Here is a 22944-nt window from a genome sequence, read left to right as displayed (position 1 = left end):
CTCGTCTGAAAATTGATCCGTGTGGCCAGCATAAGGCTCGGTACACACTTATGCAGTTTGCTTTTGATCTGTTTCTGCAGTGATTTTTGCTGTGTGTTTTGATTTTTTGCGCACGTGATTTTGCTGCGATTTGCGTTTTTGCATTTTTTTTTATGCCTTTTTTTGGCCAATTTGTTGTATGGACAGATTAAAAGAAAACACAAATTGCTGCAAAAACGCATTACATGCTTTTCTGCAGCTTCTTCATTAAAGTATATTGAACCAAAAAAAGCGCCGTTTTGTGTGACCCTTTCCAAATACGCAGCAGCTGAAAAAAGCACAGATGTGAATGTTAAATTAACTGTAGGGCATTTCTGCAAAAAGCACCAAAAAACACACAGGTGTAAACCAGGCCTAAGATATTTAGTAGCATAATGGGTTAAAAAAAAAAAATTTAGCCCTTTATAGTACAAAAAGAGCAAATAATCGCTACTGTAATGGGTTCATTTTTTTTACTGTGCAACAGTGAAAGTAAAATTTACAGTAGCAATTATTTGCTCTTTTTGTACTCTAAAGGGCCAATTTTAGTTTTTTTAACCCCATTATGTTACTGGCCGATTAATCGATTTATGAAAATAGTAATCGATTAATTTCATAATCGATTGGTTGTCGATTAGTTGTTTCGGCCCTAGTGTGTATGTGTATATGTATGTATGTGTGTGTATGTATGTGTGTATATGTATATATATATATATATATATATATATATATATATATATATGTGTGTGTGTGTGTGTGTGTGTGTGTGTGTATATACAGTATCTCACAAAAGTGAGTACACCCCTCACTTTTTTGTAAATATTTAATTATATCTTTTATTGTGACAAGACTGAAGAAATTATACGTTGCTACAATGTAAAGTAGTGAGTGTACAGCTTGTATAACAGTGTAAATTCGCTGTCCCCTCAAAATAACTCAACACACAGCCATTGTCTTAACCACTGGCAACAAAAGTGAGTACACCCCTAAGTGAAAATATCCAAATTGGGCCCAATTAGCTATTTTCTCTCTCCAGTGTCATGTGACTCGTTAGTGTTACAAGGTCTCAGGTGTGAATGGGGAGCAGGTGTGTTAAATTTGGTGTTATTGCTCTCACTCTCTCATACTGGTCACTGGAAGTTCAACATGGCACCTCAAGGAAAAAGAACTCTCGGAGGATCTAAAAAAACAAACTGTTGCTCTACATAAAGATGGCCTAGGCTATAAGAAGATTGCTAAAACCCTGAAACTGAGCTGCAGCACGGTGGCAAAGAACATACAGCATTTTAACAGGACAGGTTCCACTGAGAACGGGCCACGCCATGGTCGACCAAAGAAGTTGGGTGCACATGCTCAGCGTCATATCCAGAGGTTGTCTTTGGGAAATGGACGTATGAGTGCTGCCAGCATTGCTGCAGAGGTTGAAGGGGTGGGGGGGTCAGCCTGTCAGTGCTTAGACCATACACCGCACACTGCATCAAATTGGTCTGCATGGCTGTCATCCCTGAAGGAAGCCTCTTCTAAAGAAGCCTGCAAACAGTTTGCTGAAAACAAGCAGACTAAAGACATGGATTACTGGAACAATGTCCTGTGGTCTGATGAGACCAAGATAAACGTATTTGGTTCAGATGGTGTCAAGTGTGTGTGATGGCAACTAGGTGAGGAGTACAAAGACAAATGTGTGTGTTGCCTACAGTCAAGCATGGTGATGGGAGTGTCATGGTCTGGGGCTGCATGAGTGCTGCCGGCACTGGGGAGCTACACTTCATTGAGGGAACCATGAGTGCCAACATGTACTGTGATATACTGAAGCAAAACTTGATCCCCTCCCTTCGGAGACTGGGCTGCAGGGCAGTATTCCAACATAAGGACCCCAAACACACCTTCAAGAAGACTACTGCCTTGCTAAAGAAGCTGAGGGTAAAGGTGATGGACTGGTCAAGCATGTCTCCAGACCTAAACCCTATTGAGCATCTGTGGGGCATCCTCAAATGGAAGGTGGAGGAGTGCAAGGTCTCTAACATCCACCAGCTTCGTGACGTCGTCATGGAGGAGTGAAAGAGGACTCCAGTGGCAACCTGTGAAACTCTGGTGAACTCCATACCCAAGAGGGTTAAGGCAGTGCTGGAAAATAATGGTGGCCACAAAAAATATTGATACTTTGGGCCCATTTTGGACATTTTCACTTAGGGGTGCACTCACTGTTGTTGCCAGCAGTTTAGACATTATTGGCTGTGTGTTGTGAGTTATTTTGAGGGGACAGCAAATTTACACTGTTATACAAGCTGTACAATCACTACTTTACATTGTAGCAAAGTGATATTTCTTTAGTGTTGTCACATGAAAAGATATAATAAACTATTTACAAAAATGTGAGGGGTGTGCTCACTTTTGTGAGATACTGTGTGTGTGTATATATGTATATGTATATATATATATATATATATATATATATAATTCTCTTGGCAAAGTATACACAGTCACAAATAATGGAATGCTAGTCAGCGAGAGTGCTTGGAGACAGGGTTGAAGAATGAAGTGCGAGACCGGGTAGGAAACTGAAAAAAAAAATAAAGTATGTTCAGGAAAGGGAGAAGAGGGAAAGGGATGGGGGGGGGGGGGGGGGGGCGCGGCAGAAGAGAGGGGGCATAAAAAGGACATAATTTTCACAGGACAAGAATTTAGCAACTAGCTGAATGTAAGCCTAGAATGTTACAGGGGTAACACTAGCCTAAGGTGCCACAATATTCCAAGATGTGGTAGGATTATTAGGTTATTCAGTCAAACCCTGGCATAGATCCAACTCGCCCGAATTGTATCATTGTTTTGGGCAATTTTGACTGGTGTAGGTAGGTTTCACAGTTTTCCACTCATGCACACAAGTAGGATTGTGAGATTTCCATTTCAATAGGTACTCCAGTCCCTACACGCATAAGAGGAACAACTTAAGATAGCAGGTGGTGTCCATATTGTCAGTAACACCAATGAGGATTTATGTTAAACCTTTATCCCAAAAGCAAAAAAAACTGTTTGCTGTAACTGCTTATAAAGTGTGAGCTGGAAATTGGCTTAAATTTGTTAGTGTATCTAAATCTGCTAGTGCATCTAATATCCCCCCTCGTGCAGACTGACAATGCTGCTGTCCAAAGATGTCCCCTGTGGTCCTCATCCAGAGTGGGGCCACTCTAATACAGGAGATGTGTAACTAGCCAGGTCACCATGTGAAAACAGGGGAAAAATGCCATAAAAAAAAAAAAAAATGCAGCCATCACATCTAATGATTGGTAAGCTGCAATATATTACATTTTTGGATTGAGGTTTAATACCACTTTACAATTTACAAGTATAAAATCACCTAACTACAGCATCAGCATTCTTTACTACTTGGCTAAATAGTGAACAGGTGACATTTAGTTTACTTGAGTTCAAGTCTTATCTGGTGCATGCGAGACCAAGTAACTCACATAAGAGTGAGGGCAAGAGCATGGACTAGCTGGCCGATACCTTTTCTGACAGCAGTAGTTTTGTCATGGTTTGATATAGGTAAACAGAGCTATATTTTTTCTCTACAAACTTTCTATCAACCATGACAGTTTTAAGACTGTGCCATTGCTCTTGGTCTGAAGGTCTTTATGAAGTAATGGATGCAAGATTCACTTTAGTTGTTGGATGTTTTTGTTACATGGTTTGTGTTTCATTTTTAATTTAATCTGTTTTTGCTTCTTGCAGTGGAGCAAATTTTAGTACATTGGTGACAAGTCTGGGGCCAGATAACTGTGCCACCTTGCTGCATTTTGTACTGCTAGAGACCAAAATCCTCCTCCATTCACTCCGACCAGCGGTCCTGACTGGTGTGGCTGAAGCCGTTGTGGCTGTAAGTAAACATGAACTTGTAAAGTGCTTCATACTTCTGTTTCTTATACAAGACACAGCTGCTGGCTGTCTCTTCAGGGAGTGTTTGTCACTCCAGGAAGTGTCAAAGGTGAAAGAAAAATGCAACTTATTGTACAGTGGGAAAAATAATTATTTGATTACCTGAAGATTTTGTAGGTTTGCCCACTTACAAAGGGTCTATAATTGTTATCATAGGTGTATTTTAAATGATAGAGACAGAATATTAACCAAGATACACGATACAAATGTCATAAATTGAGTTGCAGTTTAGTGAGTAAAATAAGTATTTGATCCCCTACCAACCAACAATAATTCTGACTCCCACAGGCTGGCTACAGTATTGGCTCATGCAGTTGTGCTCATAAGTTTACCCTGGCAGAATTTATGATTTCTTGGCCATTTTTCAGAGAATATGAATGATAACACAAAAACTTTTCTTTCACTTATGGTTAGTGTTTGGCTGAAGCCATTTATTATCAATCAACTGTGTTTACTCTTTTTAAATCATAATCGCAACAGAAATTACCCAAATGACCCTGATCAAAAGTTTACATACCCTGGTTCTTAATACCGTGTTGCCCCTTTTAACATCAATGAGAGCTTGAAGTCTTTTGTGGTATTTGTGGATGAGACTCTTTATCTTCTCAGATGGTAAAGCTGCCCATTCCTCTTGGCAAAAAGCCTCCAGTTCCTGTAAATTCTTGGGCTATCTTGCATGAACTGCACGTTTGAGATCTCCCCAGAGTGGCTCAATGATATTGAGGTCAGGAGACTGAGATGGCCACCCCAGAACCTTCACTTTATTCTGCTGTAGCCAATGACGGGTCAACTTGGCCTTGTTTTTTGGATCATTGTCATGTTGGAATGTCCAAGTACATCCCATGCGCAGCTTCCTGGCTGATGAATGCAGATGTTCCTCCAGTATTTTTTGATAACTGCATTCATCTTGCCATCAATTTTAACCAAATTTCCTGTGCCCTTGTAGCTCACACATCCACAAAACAGCAGCGATCGACCTCAGTGTTTCACAGTAAGCATGGTTCACCTTTCATCATAGGCCTTGTTGACTCCTCTCCAAATGTAGTGTTTATGGTTGTGGCCAAAAAGCTCAATTTTTGGTCTCATCACTCCAAATGACTTTGTACCAGAAGGTTTGAGGCTTGTCTCTGTGCTATTTGGGGTATTGTAAGCGGGATACTTTGTGGCATTTGAGTAGCAATGGCTTTCTTCTGGCAGAAGAAGAAAGCTTCACGAAGCCCATCTTTCTTCAAGTGCCTCCTTATTGTGCATCTTGAAACAGCCACACCACATGTTTCCAGAGCGTCCTGTATTTCACCAGAAGTTATTTGTGGGGTTTTCTTTGCATCCCGAACAATATTTCTGGCAGTTGTGGCTGAAATTTTAGTTGGTCTACCTGACCGTGGTTTCAACAGAACCCCTCATTTTCCACTTCTTGATCAGAGTTTGAAAACTGCTGATTGGCATTCTCAATTCCTTGGATATCTTTTTATATCCCTTTCCTGTTTTATACAGTTCAACTTCCTTTTCCTGCAGATCCTTTGAGAATTCTTTTGCTTTCCCCATGACTCAGAATCCATAAACCTCAGTGCAGCACTGGATGAAAGATGCCAGGGTCTGCCAGGAGACCAGAAACTCATTGACCTTTTATACGCACACACTAATTAGAAGCAAATAGATCACAGATGAGGATGGTTACCTTTAGTAGCCATTCAAACCCCCTTTGTGTCAATTTGTGGGAATGTTATCAGGCCAGAATCACCAGGGTATGTAAACTTTTGATCAGGGTCATTTGGGTAGTTTCTGTTGTCATTATGATTTAAAAAGAGTAATCAAAGTTGATTTGATAATAAATGGCTTCAGCCAAATACTAACCATGAGTGAAAGAAATGTTTTTGTGGTGGTATTCAAATTCTCTGAAAAATGGCCAAGAAATCATAAATTCTGCCAGGGTATGTAAACTTATGAGCACAACTGTATGGTACACAGATTAGTCCTGTCAGTTTAAGGTGCTTCTAACAATAACTCGTTATGTGTATAAAAGACACCTGTCCATAGAATCTTTCTTTCATTTAAACCTCACCATCATGGTCAAGATCAAAGAGTTGTCAAAGGACATCAGGGGCAAGATTGTAGACCTGCACAAGGCTGGAATGGGCTACAAGACCATTAGCAAGAAGCTTGGTGAGAAGGAGACAACTGTTGGAGCGATTATTCGCAAATGGAAGAAATACAAAATAACCATCAATCGCCCACAGTATGGAGATCCAGGCAAGATTTTGCCTCATGGGGTAAGGATAATCATGAGAAAAGTGAGGAAGAATAGCCCAGAACTACCCGGGAAGAGCTTGTGAATGATATTAAGGCAGTTGGGACCACAATCGCCAAACAAATCATTGATGACACATTACGCTGCCAAGGATTGAAATCATGCAGCACACGCAAGGTCCCCATCCTCAAGAAGGCACATGTACAGGCCCATCTGAAGTGTGCCAATGAAGATCTAAGTGATTCAGAGAAGGATTGGGAGAATGTTCTGTGGTCAGATGAGACCAAAATTAAGCTCTTTGGCATTATCTCGACTCTTTGTGTTTGGAGGAAGAAAAATGCTGACTATGACCCTAAAAACACCATTCCTACAGTCAAGCATGGAGGTGGAAACATTATGCTTTGGGGGCTGTTTCTCTGCTAAAGGTACAGGCCGACTTTGCTGCATTCAGGGGCAAATGGATGGGGCCGTGTATTGTAAAATCTTGGATGAGAACCTTCTTCCCTTAGCCAGAACACTGACGATGGGTCGTGGGTGTGTCTTCTAGCATGACAATGACCCAGAACATACCACCAAGGGAACAAAGGAGTGGCTCCAGAAGAAACACATTAAGGCCATGGAGTGGTCTAGCCAGTCTCTAGACCTTAAAGGGGTTGTAAACCCTCATGATTTTTCACCTTAATGCATTCTATGCATTAAGGTGAAAACCCTTCTGTCATGCTGCAGCCCCCCCCTATTTTACTTACCTGAACGCTGTCATTCTTCGGCCAGGAACGAGCATACCAGCTCTTGCAGGTGTCTTGTGTCCTGATTTGGTAGATTGATAGCAGTGCAGCCATTGGCTCCTGCTGCTGTCAATCAAATCCAATGACGCGGGGGGGGGTGGGCATGAGTCCTGCACTCTGTGAATGGACACATGCAGGACTCGGGTGTCCACCAAGGAGAGCGCTTCTCCGTCGTGGACACTCTATGCGGGGAGGAGCCAGGAGCACCGCTGAGGGACCCCAGAAGAGGAGGATCCTGGTAACCAATTACAAGAAATGTCTTACCTCTGTGCTTGCCAACAAGGGTTTTGCCACCAAGTACCAAGTCATGTTTTGCTTGGGGATCAAATACTTATATTACACACTGATCATTCGTATCATGTGTTTTTGATCATTCGTATCATGTGTTTTTTCTGGATTTTTGGTTGATATTCTGTCTCTATCATAAAATACGCCTATGATAAACATTATAGACCCTTAATTTCTTTGTAAGTGGGCAAGTTTACAAAATCTGCAGGGGATCAAATAATTATCCCCACTGTACAAAGAAGCTACTGATAGACCAAGCAGACTGTTATATACTTCTAGATTATACATTTGATCTGTGGTGACAGGGTCACTTTTTTAAGCTGAAGTTTAGCCCATAATATTATTATTATTATTGCTTTATATATATATATATATATATATATATATATATATATATATATACACACACACACACACACACACACACACACACACACACACACACACACACTACTTACTTTTTAATAAAGGATGTCCAATGTTTTGCAGGCAGCTAGATTCTGGACACTGCAGGTGTGCCCCATCCTCCTCCTCCTCCTGTGGCTGGACTTCTGGCGTGCAGGGGGTTAATAGCTTTAGGCTGAGCTGCTGTTAAACAGTTCCCGTGGATTGCTTTGACTGCCTGTAAGACTCCTTTCACACTGCAGCGCCGTGCTGTTAGCGCTAAAGCGATGCTCGTTTTTGCGGTGCTTTCTGGGAGCTAGCTGGCCGTTTTTTTTAAGGACCTTAAAAAAATAAAAAAAAAACACATTTTGCGGCGCTTTCAAAGAGCTGCTTATTCATTTCAATGGGCAGGGGTGTTTTGGGAGCGCTATTAATAGTGCCCCCAACCCGCCCTAAAGATGTTGTTTGCAGGACTTTTTCTAACGTCCCGCAAGTGCATCGCCCTAGTGTGAAAGCACACATTGCAGAGAATGGGAGGCAGTTTTACAGGCACTATTTCTAGCGCTAAAACGCCTGAAAACTGCCTCTGTGTTAAAGGGGTCTAACACTGAATAGGGAAGAGAATCCTGTGATTTTTCAGACTTTTCCTATTAAACAGATCATGTTAGACAGAAAGTAATCAAAGAACTTTTCTCCATGCACAAGAAGGAGGTGGGTCCTTGTCGGGAGCTTTTTTTTACAGAAGCTCAGCCCGAAGCTATTAACCCCATGTGCTCCGGAAGTTCAGCCACAGGAAGAGGACAGGGCATCCCTGCAATGACAATTTTTACAGGATTCAGCTGGCTGCTCGACAAGGGACATCCTTTATTAAAAATAAGCAGCATCTGTAAAACAAAACAATAAAAGGCTAAACTTCCGCTTTTAAAAGTATGCATGTCACCAAAGCTGTAGAGCAAAAAAAAAAGAAATAATCAGCTGAACTTCAATGTGTACATATATGCAAATTTTTTAATATATTCCTTAAAATTATGCTAAACTGGTTTGTAAAAACATTTTCAAGTATGTTCTCTTAACTGAAAAAAATACCTTTTTATTGCTCTACACAAGCTCTGCCACATAATCTTCTTTTTTTTTTTTTTTTTCATGCTGTGATCCAACTTCCATTTAGAGGGTTGCTACATTTGTTCTCCATCTGTATGTAGGAACGTAGCCACCCTCTCTTGCTCGCTCAGAAGATGGACTAGGGACTATGGGATTTGTTGTGTTTGGTTGCAGTCATGTGCACTGCTCTATAATGTGTACCGTTTGTTCCAAACAAACAAAAGGGGAAAGAGATTCGGGAGCTTACAGAGGACATTACAAAAGAGCAGAAGAAGGTAGAAAAACACAGCAAGAAATCATTTAATGAAAAATGGACAACCGGACCATTAAAGCTGAAATTTAGGTATGGATATTTTGGCATAGTTACATTGGTCCAACTTGGACTGAGCAGTAGCTGATTGGATGAGGTGGAGAGGTGGGTGGTGATGTCACAATCTCCACCTCGCCCATACTGAGAGCTCTTTACATTCCTGGAAAAAAATGTGATGCATCTCTAAATGATGTGCATGTTGCGTGAGCAACGTCCTGTGTTCACCAAGCAGTAGGGACCCGGAAGCTAGTGGTGATTACTGTAGTTGGTGGTACCTACTACACTGCTTCCAGTTTTCACACAAGTCTCTCAGATATGGCATATGCATACTTGTTTGACCAAGTTTGACCAATGTAACTATCCATACCTAACCATCAACTTTAAAGTTGTATATGAACCCTCACTTTGTAAAATAAACCATTGTGTTTTAAAATAGAACTGAAACAATGAAATGAAAGCAAACCCTCTATCTATCTATCTGCAATATAATTTTTTTTTTTTTTTTTTTTTTTTATAAGTGATCACATAACCTCTGTTCTGCTGCATAAGGAGCTTGGAGTGAAGTAGGGGTAACCTATTCTTTATGTAACGGATATGTATTTGTTTTTGAAAAATAAGGATAGTCTCAAGTGGTTATAAAGGCAAAGGTGTTTTACCTTTTTAATATATTATCTGCACTAAGGTTAAAAAAAAAAAAAAAAAAGAAAAGAAACCTTTCAATAGTTGCACTCATTGTCCCATTTGCACGTTAATGACGAGGGCTTTTTTTGTTTAGTTGGAAATCTGTGTGTATACATTACAGAACTTTAAAGAGAACCAGCCACAAATGGATACATGTAATACCCTTTTTACTCATTCATTTTTGCTTAGGCAGCCTTTTATATTGGGAATTTTTGAGGTTTGTTTTTTCACTTTTCTCTTTTCCTTTTATAGAGTAGTGTCAGGGTGTGAGGCTGCCCTTTTTCCTTTCTGATAACAGACACTTAGGAAATTGTGTTTGAGAAAAGCATGAATGTAAAGGAGGGCTTTTGATAGTTTTAACTTCTTCCAACATCTCAGAGAATGAGTGTTATCTGACTTGATCTCCAACAGGAGAAAGGTCTGCTTCCAATGGGGTCTTTACAGCCTGCCACTGGGCTGATATTTCAATTCTGACAGGGAGAAAATACAGTTACATAGCATATACACCTATTCCTGAGGAAGCATGCTGTATTATAACAATTTAAAAGGTGGGGATTTAGACCAAATTACCTATTCCTGATTTATCCTCTTTAAAATGTTATGCTGCTGGAACCTTAGGTTTTGACAAGGATAAAATTTAGTGTGAAGATATCTGCCCATCATGCTGTTATCACATTACTGAATTTGGATGTTCTCTAACAGCTTGTCCTGAGATATTTGTATAAAGAACCTTGTGGAAGGTTGCCTTTTTGGTGAACCTTTTATGACAAATGTTCCTGAATTCAGGCCACAATATATTATAACACTGTTGGTTATAAAATCATATTTTTTTTTTTATTAAAGCTTCAGCTAATTCTGGCTGTGTGAATGCTAGGCTATGCCTATCTGAGCTAATCTAGTACCTTTTTGGTCAGGAACATTCATTTGTCTGCCTTTTTATGTTCATATACATTAAGATGCAATGTTATTTAGGCTTAGAAGTATAGCTGTCTGTATAGAAATTACATATTCCTGATTTTGTCTCTAGATGATCTTCCCTTTCCAGTGGCAGTGCCCTTATGTTCCCTTGTGCCCCTTATCTCTGGCAGGAGTACTTAGTGCTCCTATCCCATTTATTGTTGGAGTCGACTCTCGATATTTTGATTTATATGACCCACCCCAGGATGTTGTGTGCATCGATTTGGACACAAGCATGGTCTACACGTAAGTGTTTGAAGTAGAGTCACATATTTATATAATAATATACTCTCTCACACACGCAGTACTGTGCAAATGTTTAAGGCTTCATTCACGTGAGCATCTAGACTTGTACCTACATGCAGGGAATTTTTGTTTATGCCCCCTGGGAAATGATGGGTGTTTGTGCGGCCAGACTGTCAACATCAATGAGACACTGAGGGATGGAACAGCTAATTGGATCTCCGTCCCTGTAGGATATAAATACTGGCATGTGTGTGAAGATCTGTACAGCCACTCACTTTCAGCATCTCATCAATTTTTGACAGGCTGGCTGCATGGAACACTTGTCATTCCCTAGGCACATAAACACAACTCTACGCACAGAGGTATGAGTCTATGTACCCATATGAATGAAGCCTTAAGCATTTGTGGTAAAATGCTGTAAAGTTAAGATGCTTTCAAAAACCATGGATCTAGTTTTTTGTCAATTAACCTGCAAAATGCATAAACCAGAAATAAAAATGAATTTGTCTTTTGCATCAACTCTTCCATCTACACTTGCACAATTTATGGATTTTGCATGCACATGGTCCAGTTTATGGGGAACAAAATGATACCAACAGCTGTTAATGAAAAAGTAGATAACACGTAGCCTAAAATACAGTCATTAAATCAAACAAAATCAGCTGTGTAGGAGGAATAAGTAGGAATGAGAGCGGTACAAGGATGAGTGCCTGCAGGCAATGGTGCAGCATGGTGGACAATCCATGCAGGTTTGGGGCTGTATGTCTGCACAAGATGTTGGGGATTTTGGTCAGAATGAATGGTCTCCTCAAAGCTGAAATGTACAGGCAGATCCTTTTTCATTATGCAGTACCATCAGGGAGGTGTCTGACTGTTCCCAAATTCATTATGCAGCTGGACACTGACCACAAACTTCCAGCCAAAGTCCTACAGAACTGTCTTAAGAGGAGGAGCAAGTAGTCCTAGAAGAGATGGTATGGCCCCTACAAAGCTCTGATCTCAACATCTTAGTATTATGTGAGAAAACCAGAGCAACTGAGGCAGCCTAAACAATTTTTGTCAAGCTGATTACAAATGGTTGTAACAATATGCATAAAGGGAACAGGTTGGAAATTGAATGATCTAACTACGAAAACATTTGAAAAGTCAGAAAGCTCAATTTTTAAAGTATACAACAAAGTGGTGCATGAATGGTTCAACATAACTTTGTATCCAAAAGCTCACAGATCTGAAAATGAGACCAGATTAAAAACTCTGTGTTGGCCTAAGGCACTAGTATCGTACAGAAAACTATATTTCTTTAAAGCCCCACTCTGGAATAAATCTATTTTGGCACAGTGTTAGGCAATCAGAACTATAAAGCAGCAGCAGCACCACTCTATTGGTATTTTCTTTCAAAGTCCTAATTCAGAAGCTGCTCTACAATAATTTCCTGTGTAGGAGATCAGACAATCATACCTGTTCTGTCCTTTGCAGGGTGACCAGTCCCCTCACCGCTCGTTTGCAGTTCATTCTGTTAGATTGCGGACTTCATCATGTTAGCGTAAAGAAACGGTGGGCTGTGCTTTTGTAATAATGTACATGCTTGTCTTGACATTATTGTTGGAATCCCTGCAGAGCCTGGACCTGCTCTTTGACATCAGCCAACAGCGGACTTTAGCCCGCTGTCAGCTAAATCTGGGTCACAGGGGAAGTATGGCCAAAAGAGAATGCGCCACACAAGCATCAACTAAGTTGTAAAATATGATGTTTGATGCTTCAAAAATAAGAAATAGTAAATTCCTTAGTGTTATCAAAGTTTTTAAGTGGAATCATTAATACAACACTCAGAACATGTTTGGTAAGGGCTATTTTGCATAGAATCGTAATGTAGTGTATTTAGGTACATTATATCCAGACAGTGACTGCTTTTTTGCTTCTTTCATACCAGGGCGGAGGAGAAAAGAAATGTGACTTGGAAACAGCTTCCAAAGAAACCAGTGAAAAACCTCCTTGGTGTTTTGAAAAAAGTCCATCCTCAGCTGTTGCTTGGTAAGTATCTCATATTGTTGCTGTTATGTTCTAAAATGTGATCCTATACATGTATACAAGCTGATTTTCTGTAAAACTTGCACAGTTGCCAAGCAGTGATACATAGAAGGTTCGGGCTGCCCACCTCAAGCCCTAACATTTTTCTTTCTGTCAGCTGCTATTGCAAATATTGCTGGATTTTGAGCATTCTTCAGACCACCCTTTCACTATTCCCCAAGCCCTGTCTTCTCTATCGTCATTGCTTCCAAGTGTGTGTTTCTTTCTCTGTGTTGGCCCCAATTGCCTACTGGTCATCTGCTTTTGTGCCCTCTCTTGGCTCCTGGTTGCCTCTTCCTGTATGGCCATACTAAAGTGAGGCCAAAGGTATAACGCATCACTGCTAGGCCAGTAATGAATAGCACAAAGGAGGCAAGCAGGCATAGTAAAAGTAGAACAGGGCAACAAAGGACAAGGAATGGGGGCTGATCTAGGAGGGACATGTTGCACTTATTTCTTCTTCCACAGGCTAACTGTTCCTGTACACATGACCCTTCTTCTCGCCCTCCTAGACAAACCCCCTCTTCTTGCCCCCTCAATGGCTCATTTACTCTTGATCATTTTGGCAGACTGCTTCAATCCATTCAGCTGTGTCGGCTGTCTGGCTGCTAAGGGGAGCAGACCAAACTTGGAGAAAATCCTTTTGCATTATCTCGTCTGCACCTCCTCCTTCTCAACCACCTATCAATGAGGAGGAGAATTAATGGTAAAGTCATAGACTCCCTTATACCCACATTCTAAATATACCATTAGCATGTCCTAAATTAGGCAAATTACTTTCAAAATGATACAAATATATTTGCTTAAAGAAAACTGACCAGGCTGTGCTGTCATGCCTAGTGTGGTCTGTTTTTAATAGAAAAAGCAGAGGAACTGGTAAACATCAGGGATTTCACACAAAGGCAGCAATACAAAGAGAACAGGATATGTTTTCATACAAGTACATGGTATAGCAAGCACACATCAGGAGTATGAAATGTTGGGGGTGACATATGCTTTAATTTAAATATGGTTTTACCTCATTTTTTGCAAACCTTGTATTTATAATGTAAACACATTGAAATACGGTCTGAGAGATGTTAAGAAAAAACACAATTCTTTAGTTTTCATACATCATGGGACACAGAGTTAGGCTAATATTTATTACCTGCTGGGTTATACTTCATCTCCAGGTGAATGGACACTGGTAGACCAAAGGTCTTTAGACAGGAGGTGATCCCCTATATAACCCCTTCCATACCGGAAGTACTTCAGTTTTTTACCACTGTCTGCAAGGTGGATGGCAGGGTTGTTTGAGCTCTCTGGGCTCCAGGTCTCTAGCCCCACAAACCGTTCTCAAATGAATCAAGGGATTGACCGATCAGATCCATTTGACACAGGCTTTATATGCTTAGATAAATGTTACCCTAGCCTCGCAAAGAAGACTCAAGGTCCAGCAAGGTTTTGCCTGTAATGAGGCCTCTGGGCGCTGGACCCTGCGAAGTGGAATCCCGGACACTACAGCACAAAGGCATTCCTGGAGGGTGCTGTACACGTCCAAGGGAGTCCTGGAAAGTCCTCAAGTGACAGGAACCCACCCTGAATGGTGAAGATTGGGCTCTTAGTTTCTAAGCTGCCCTTCGCCTGGACGGGTAAGTGAAACCCCTTTATTGTGGGGTGTCCCAGTGATTGTAACAATCAGTCAAGCTAGCTAGAGGCTGGACACCTGTGTGGTAAACATACGGGGAAGTTTTGGGCTAGCGGTGGGTGTTTGCAAAGTGTACCTTTTTTGCTTGTGCCTGGCTGTTTCTTACCTGTATAATGGTGCATGACGGTGCACTATTTCGCCTTGGTTCTCCATGGCACATGTGCGTTCGCAGGAGTGCCGCTGGACTTAGCAGTTTGTTTGGCGGCCATGGCGCACGCAGCTTCGCCGTACATGCGCAGTAGCCTTGGGCGTACAAAGATTTGCGTCTTACGCGAATACAGCCACGCCCGTTCACTGGGACCACGCTCGTGTATGCGCCGCATGCACAGAATGTTCCTGCGCACAGCCAGCTTATTCAAGCTGTATATGCCAAGCATGTGGTGCTTCCAGATGGCAGCTGTGGGACACAGAGCAGACTCTGAGCAGGCACTTGCAGCGGTTCATTTCTCCCTACCTGGGTCACATGAGTCACCAAGTGTTGCTTGGCAGGCTAAAGGTGCTCAGCAGGATTGTTGCATAGGGGCTTGGTGAGCCCTATTAAAGGGTCTTCCTTCTGAGGTGTTTTAATACTACACCCAAGTACTCTCTTTTTGTGGCTAGTAAATATCTTCAAAAAAGAGGAGTGGGACTAACACTACAGGGAAGGGCACACCTGTGTCGTCAGTAGTTTCTGATGATCAAAGTCGTATCCCCTGAAGGTCCAGAGGCTCCGGGCAATCTGAGCCGCCGCGCCTATCTGGTATTGTGCCTACAGTCAACGTTGCTGCTTCACCCTTTATCACTAGGGATGAACTGTCCTTGGCCCTAGCCGGGTTAGAGCACAGGATTGCCTCCATCCCACAGGGTGGCAAGAAGCGTGACAGATCCCCCTCCCTGGAGCCTCCTAGTTTGGAGCAGGAATGGGTTGAGGATGGGGAAGAGCTAAGAGCTCAGGATTCTGTGGAGGGCCTGGCGGATGAGTCTGCTTCCGAGCAATCTGGACAAGATATCCAGTTGATGTCTGCCTTTCAGTCGCAGAGGCTTTTCATCCTGACTCTGACAGAAATGGTTTGTTCTGCCTTTAAGTTGACTCTTGCAGAGGTGATTAAGCCCCCCTGGTCCTCTTGGGATCCTTGAGGCTTCTTCAGGCTGCACAGGCGGTGTATGCTGATTGGGAACATCCTGACAGGATTTTGTTCCTCTTAAGAGGTTTTCCCTTTTTATGTCCCATGGATGAAAAGTTTGTTTAAAAAGGGAGCATGCCAGCCGTAGATGCAGCAGTCTCTTCCTTAAACAAGAACTTAACTTGTCCGGTAGATAACGCACAAGTCTTGAAAGACCTTGTTGACAAGAAATTGGAGTCTTTTTTAAAGGCTCCCTTTTCTTTGGCCAGTTCAGCTATTCAGCCAGCTGTTGCAGCAATTGGTATCTGCCAGTCCGTAAAGGATCAGGTCAAATGGCCTGATAGTCCTAACCAGGAGGATGATCTGCTTGAAAATATGACAGATATTCTTCGAGCGCTGTGTTTTGCTGTTGACGCCTTAAAAGGATTCAATACAGCAGGTTTCTCGTTTGGCTCTCTTGTCTGTACCTGTGCGCAGACTTTTGTGGCTTAAGAACTGGTCAGCCGAGCTTCACTGTGAAAAGTTATTGGTAGGTTTCCCCTTTCATGGGGAATGTTTATTTGGTGATCATTTGAACAAATATATCCAAAAGATTTCTGGAAGGGAAGAGTTCTCTACTTCCTGTGAAGAAAAGCACCAGACGTCCCTCATTTAAAACCTCAGGGACTGCTTCCTCAAGTGTCTCAGCGTCAAGGCAGTCCCGCCACCAACAGAGCGCTAGGGCCAGGGGCAAGCCGCAGGGCCGGGGCCAGAAATAGCCCTGGGTCTGAAACTCTTCTAAACCCAGCACCAAGCCCTCCTTTTGAGGGGATGCCCCAACTCCATCGGGTGGGAGGAAGGCTGCTGCACTTTGCGGACATTTGGAGAAAAGTAATTCAGGACGAGTGGGTCACCTCAATTATATCCCGCGGTTACAAGCTGGAGTTGCAGGGGGGTTCCCCCTCAAAGGTTTTTAAGATCCAGCGTTCCCTTGGATCCTCCAAATGGAGACTTATTGCTTCAGGCACTACATCATTTAGTGCATCAAGGAGTGATTGTACAGGTTTCTGTATCCGAAGGAGTGAACTTGTTCTACGGTTTAAAAACCAAACTGGGTCACAAGGCCCATTTTTGGACCTAAGATCCCTGAACCAGTATCTACTAATCCAGTCCTTTCGGATGGAGTCTTTCCGCTCCAGTTGTAGCCTTGCTCCAGATGGAAGACTTTTTAGCCTCCATTGATATAAAGGACGCGTATTTACACGTACCTATCTTTTAGCCTCATCAGTGGTCCCTGCGATTTGCAGTAGAGGAACGTCATTTTCTGTTTGTGGCTCTACCCTTCAGGCTTGCTACAGCTCCCTGGGTGTTCTCAAAGGTCCTAGCACCAGTACTTGGTCTTTTAAGGGCCCAAGGGATCCTGGTGCTCAAGTATCTGGACGACCTCCTGCTCAGTGATCACTCATTACAGGCTCTAGAACAGAGCATAACATGCACAGTGCGGTATTTGAAAAGCTTAGGCTGGAGCATAAATACCAAAAAGTCAACTTTGAGACCAGTTCAAGGTCTTAAGTATTTACGTCTGATCCTAGATGCGGTCCAAGCAAAGGTATTCTTGCCACCTGCAAGGATCTGTGCCCTGAAGGATCAGGTGCGTCAGATAAGGGGCACCAGACAAACCTCCATTCGACTCTGTATGAGACTTCTAGGGAGGATGGTATCCTCCTTCGAGACGGTGCCCTATGCCCAGTTCCATTCCAGGCCTCTACAACAAGACATCTTGTTGGCTTGGAACAGGAGAGGACAAGCCCTGGATTATTCAATGTTCTCATCTCCTCTGGCATGCTTAAGCCTAAACTGGTGTTTGCAGAATCAGAACCTGCGAAAGGAAAGATCCTTCCTCCTGGTAACGTGGAGAGTACTGACTACAAATGCCAGTCTCTCAGGCTGGGGAGAGACCCTAGAAGGGGCTCACAGCTCAAGGGAAATGGTCAAGGACAGAACAGATCCTGCCCATCAACATCCTGGAGATACAGGCAGTAAGACTGGCCCTACGGTCCTGGACGGTGGAGCTTCAGGACTGCCCTATCAGGGTTCAGTCCGACAATGCCACTGCAGTAGCCTATATAAACCACCAAGGCTGTACCAGGAGTCGTTCAGCTCTGAAGGAGGTGAACCACATACTAGCCTGAGCAGAGGAACATGTGCCAATTCTATGTAGGTCGACCTACTGGCATCCAGGTTCAACATCAAACTACAGCAGTTTGTGTCCCGAACAACAGATCCTCTGGCAATCGGAGCAGTTGCTCTGGTAGATCCATGGAGCCAGTACTCCCTGGTTTATGCTTTGCTTTCCCTCCAGTCCCTCTCCTTCCACATTTTTTGCGCAGGATTTGGAGAGAGGGAGTTCCAGTCATTCTGGTGGCACCAGCCTGGCCCAGAAGCCCCTGGTTCCCGGAGATTGTGAGACTGACAATAGACGGGCCATGGACGCTTACACGTCGCCCCGATCTACTGTCTCAAGGTCCTATATTCCACCCCAAATTTACAGTGTCTAAATTTGATGGCATGGCTATTGAAGGCAGGGTGTTAAAGGACAGTGGCATCTCGGGACCAGTGGTGTCTACCCTAGTGAATGCTAGAAAAGCTGTCACTAGGAAGATCTATCATAAGGTCGGGAAGACTTATATTTGGCGTGAAGCCAAAAAATGGAATCCTCGGAAATACGTGATTGGGAGATTTCTCTCTTTTCTATAGTCAGCTGTGGAAATCAAATTGGCTTTGAGTACAATCGGAGGTCAAGTTTCAGCTCTATCAGTATTAATCCAAAGGCCTTTTAGCCTCCCATTCACTGATCCGAACCTTTATGCAGGGGGCAACTTGCTTGCTTCCCCCATTAGGTCACCTATGCGAATAAACTAAAGAAATGGTGTGTGTGTGTGTGTGTGTGTGTGTGTGTGTGTGTGTATATATATATAATATACACACAAACACTGACGGACCTCACAAAGGGAGAAATGGATAAAAACCCAAATGTCCATAAACAAGTGTCATGTTACCCATAAATCAATGTATTTATGTCCAGCCTACTATTGCCCGAAAAAATGATTGTGTATATATAATATATTCTGAAGCCATTTATTGCATCTAAATGTATATGTATACAAGATAAGTATATATTATAAATGTAAACTTCTTCAGAAGGGCATAAGAGGCGAGCTGCTGTAATGCTGTTGCACAAAAAATACATATGTATATGGGCTTGAGACAAAAACAAAATCAATCAAGCCCAAACACAGATGCACTCAAAAAGTGATACTCAAACAAAAAAATACAACAAGAAACAAAGTTGCTTTTGCATGATAATAAATGATCTACGAGTCCTACTGGGAACAGTCTATAAATGACAAGTGGACATGTGCCAATAGCCGGATATGTATAAGAGGATGAAAAAACTAAAAAAAATTGCGAGGGAAAAAAAAAACAAAACCTGTGTGTGTGTGTGTATATAGATAGATAGATAGAGATGCGCATGCCCAAAATATATATGACGCAAGTGATCATGGTTAATTATGAAAGTGTGAGATGTCCCACTCAAGATTCATTCCGAAAGGTTTTCTGGTGTTTTCTGGAGTATCCAAAAAATACTCCCTTTTGCAAAGGATTTTAAAGACCGCTCCTCCTCTTTTGGGTGTCTGGACTTTCTCTAAAATCTGTACCCCCACAGTGGCACTACTGCTACTGTGCTACTGGTTAAAGTGTCGGCCGACATTGGTCGGCAGATTATTGTCAATACTATACAGATGTTCTTGAAACCTGTCCCTGAGTCTTCTTGTTGTGCGTCCAATATATTGTACATTCAAGATTTGCATGTAACACTGTATATGATGTACCGTGTGTTACAATTGAAAAAAGATTTTATTTGATGCATTTTTTCACTTGAAAAAGAGCATACTGTTTCTCCCTTAATGATATGTTTGCAACACTGACATACTGTAGCTCCACATCCATAGTTGCCCTTAAAATGTAGCCACGTAGTGGACTTGACTGTGGCAGGATCAAAAAAGCTGGGAGACCATGAATTTCCCAGAGTAGGTGCACGCCTTGAAATAAAATTAATGCCGTGCTTAAAAAGATCTGCACAGACATTGTCCTCAAAAAGAATGGGCAAATATTGATGCACAACGTTCCTAATGTCTTGGAATTCTTTGCTGAACGGTGTACTAAAGGTGGGTCTTTGCTTATTAAAAAAATGTTCTTTTTCTTTTTATCCCTGCCTTTATGTCCTGATTCACTTAGAAGATCTGATTTGTCTTTGGACTCGGCGTTCACACAGGCTCTATCGAGCATATAACCAGGGTATCCCCTTTTAAGGAAAGGGGAACCAATTTTGGAGAAAGTCCAGACACCCAAAAGAGGAGGAGATGTGTTTAAAATCCTTTTGGATATTAAATTTTAACACCAGAAAACCTTTCGGAATGAATCATGAGTGGGACATCTCACACTTTCATAATTAAATATTCAACCAGGATCGTTTGTGTCATATATATTTTGGGCATGCGCATATATATATATATATATATATATATCACAGGTTTTGGTTTGTTTTTCTCGCAATTTTTTTAGCTTTTTCATCCTCTTATACATATCCAGCTATTGGCACATGTCCATTTGTCATTTATACACTGTTCCAATTAGGACTCGTATAAGAAGAAAAGGGACGAATGGCTAACCTATGTTAAAGAACCGTACCACATCTGATGTTTAAGATAAAAACTAGAGGGGTTCCCCTAAGTGGACTTTTAAGGCACTCAATTAAATCGTATATAAAAAGTATAGTAGAGTATATAGAATCATGTAATAGTAAATACATTTTTATTTATGAAAAAACAATATTAAAAAGTTTTAACGGAACATTGGTTTGTCTGAGCAATACATTTTTATCACCATACAAAATATGTACATAACAGAACTTCTTCACACCCAACGCGTTTCGGTATATAGTCTAGTCTTTCTTCAGGGGTGTAGAAAGTAAGAGGTGTTCATCTAAGGTGTAAAGATAAATAATCAATAGATTGACAAAACATGTAAGAAATACAAAAAACACATACTTGCAATGTAATCCAGCACTTACATGAAGTTAGATGGTGAGGTAGTTTTACAATGCTTCTTAAATCACATTAAAAACTTGCAGTTTAGAATAGCACCGAGTAATTGAGCCAGTAGGAAAACTGTCTTGAGACAGAAAGGGGCATCAGAGAAATCTATAAGTGTAGACTGAGTGATGATGTCCTTAAGAGGCAGAAATGCCCCTGCACTCCACGGCAGCGAGATGGCCAAAAGGATATACTGAGGCAAATGGAATCCCTGGGAGTAGAAAGAAAATACATATGCTAGACAAATGTATCCATGTACTGGATATATAGTAGAGTTAAATATTTAAGATTCAACAAAATCAGCAGAGGCATGTATATATGTATATATACATACACGCATACCAACATGCCTGTTAATCATAGAAGTACTGATAATACTATCTATAATGAGGATAAATGAAATTAAAGAAAAAGTAGTCAAAAATGCTTGGGGGTGCATCCATATACTGAGAGTCAATAACATGAATGCTGTTTAAACTGTGATATATAGTTGCTATATACAAAAAAAATTGTGCAAAGTTAGAAATATGTATGTAGTATAAATTATATAAGTAACAGGTAGATATTTAAGCCTGTGCATATGCAGGCAAAAAATAATACTAACAAAAAAGGGTGGGGGGGTTTAAAACATTTAAACCTGCGTACCTACATACATAAGATGAATGTCAGGTTTGATACAAAAAAAAAAAAAAAAAAGGAGGGGTAAAACCTTTCTGAGGGATGTATTCTGACAAAAGCTTTTTAAGATGGACAAAAAACTAAGTAAAATATTGATAACTAGTTATGTAAGCTGTAGATTACCATACAGGTTAACACTGAAGAAAGCTATATGACGAGGTAATTACCTTATGCCGCGTACACACGGTCGGACTTTTCGTCTACAAAAGTCCGACAGCCTGTCCGACAGACTTCCGGCGGACTTTCGGCGGACTTGCAGCAGACTTTCTAACGAACGGACTTGCCTACACACGACCACACAAAAGTCCGACGGATTCGTACACCGGACTAAAATAAGGAAGTTCATAGCCAGTAGCCAATAGCTGCCCTAGCATGGGTTTTTGTCCGTCGGACTAGCACACAGACGAGCGGATTTCGGGGCCCGTCGTAGTTACGACGTAAAGATTTGAAGCATGTTTCAAATCTAAAGTCCGTCGGATTTGAGGCTGAAAAAGTCTGCTGAAAGTCCGGAGAAGCCCACACACGATCGGATTACCAGCCAGCTTTAGTCCGTCGGCGTCCGTTGGACTTTTGTAGACGAAAAGTCCGACCGTGTGTACGCGGCATTAGTATGAGAGAGACTGATGAGACCAGCCACACTCCCCAACATCCAGCTCCATAGTGCTCGACTTGGGAGTGGGCTGGCCGTAGGTTATAAAGGTGATAAATCCCAATTAGCTGGCGCAGTAAACTGCACACAGCTGATACCAGGGATGGTTGCCAGGGAGACCACTGAGCTGTCCCCTGTGCTGAGTGTACGCGGCGCGGCCCCCATCCCGCATGCGTGAATGCACACACGTCGGTGCGGCGTCACGCACACCTAGCCCACCGACACAGAATGCCACAGCGGCGGACTGCGCATGTCCGCCGGAGTGGCAAGATGGAGACTGTGGGCGGTGATGGGACACGTCCAACAGTCTCCAAAGATGCCGCCCAGGACTGGGCGGCTTTCTGTGTTGGGCAATCCCATTGGTCGATTGCGGCACATAGAGAGCTGAAGGGGCACAGAGGCCCCGCAACGACAGTTTTAAATGATGTGGACAGGATGAACTTATCCGTCCACATTAAAAAGTAAAAAGCATATCTGGTGCCCAAAGTGGTGTAAAGAGGGAAGACCGCACCGGACTCAAACGGCAGCAAGGAAAGGAAAAAGATTCTACAGGCAGAGGATAATAAATTGGACATACCGGTAATTCAAAAGACATATAATCAAATAATTATAAGGTATTGACAATGAAAACAAAAAACAACAATGTACAGTCATTAACAGTATATTGGGACTCT

General features: G+C 42.0%; 1 protein-coding gene across 2 annotated transcripts in view; it reads left to right on the top strand.

Annotated features, from left to right (window-relative positions):
- DENND4C (DENN domain containing 4C) overlaps positions 1 to 22944 on the top strand; it is a 245983-nt gene that overhangs the window by 127796 nt on the left and 95243 nt on the right. For both annotated transcript variants that reach the window (XM_073636528.1, XM_073636518.1), the window contains exons 9-11: positions 3748 to 3892; positions 10776 to 10951; positions 12882 to 12982. In XM_073636528.1, the coding sequence (XP_073492629.1) occupies positions 3748 to 3892; positions 10776 to 10951; positions 12882 to 12982 (422 nt within the window). The remainder of the gene's footprint in view (positions 1 to 3747; positions 3893 to 10775; positions 10952 to 12881; positions 12983 to 22944) is intronic.

The sequence above is a fragment of the Aquarana catesbeiana genome, linkage group LG01, assembly GCF_042186555.1.
Source record: "Aquarana catesbeiana isolate 2022-GZ linkage group LG01, ASM4218655v1, whole genome shotgun sequence".
NCBI classification, from domain to species: Eukaryota; Metazoa; Chordata; class Amphibia; order Anura; family Ranidae; genus Aquarana; species Aquarana catesbeiana.
This window is presented reverse-complemented; position numbering and strand designations above follow the sequence as displayed.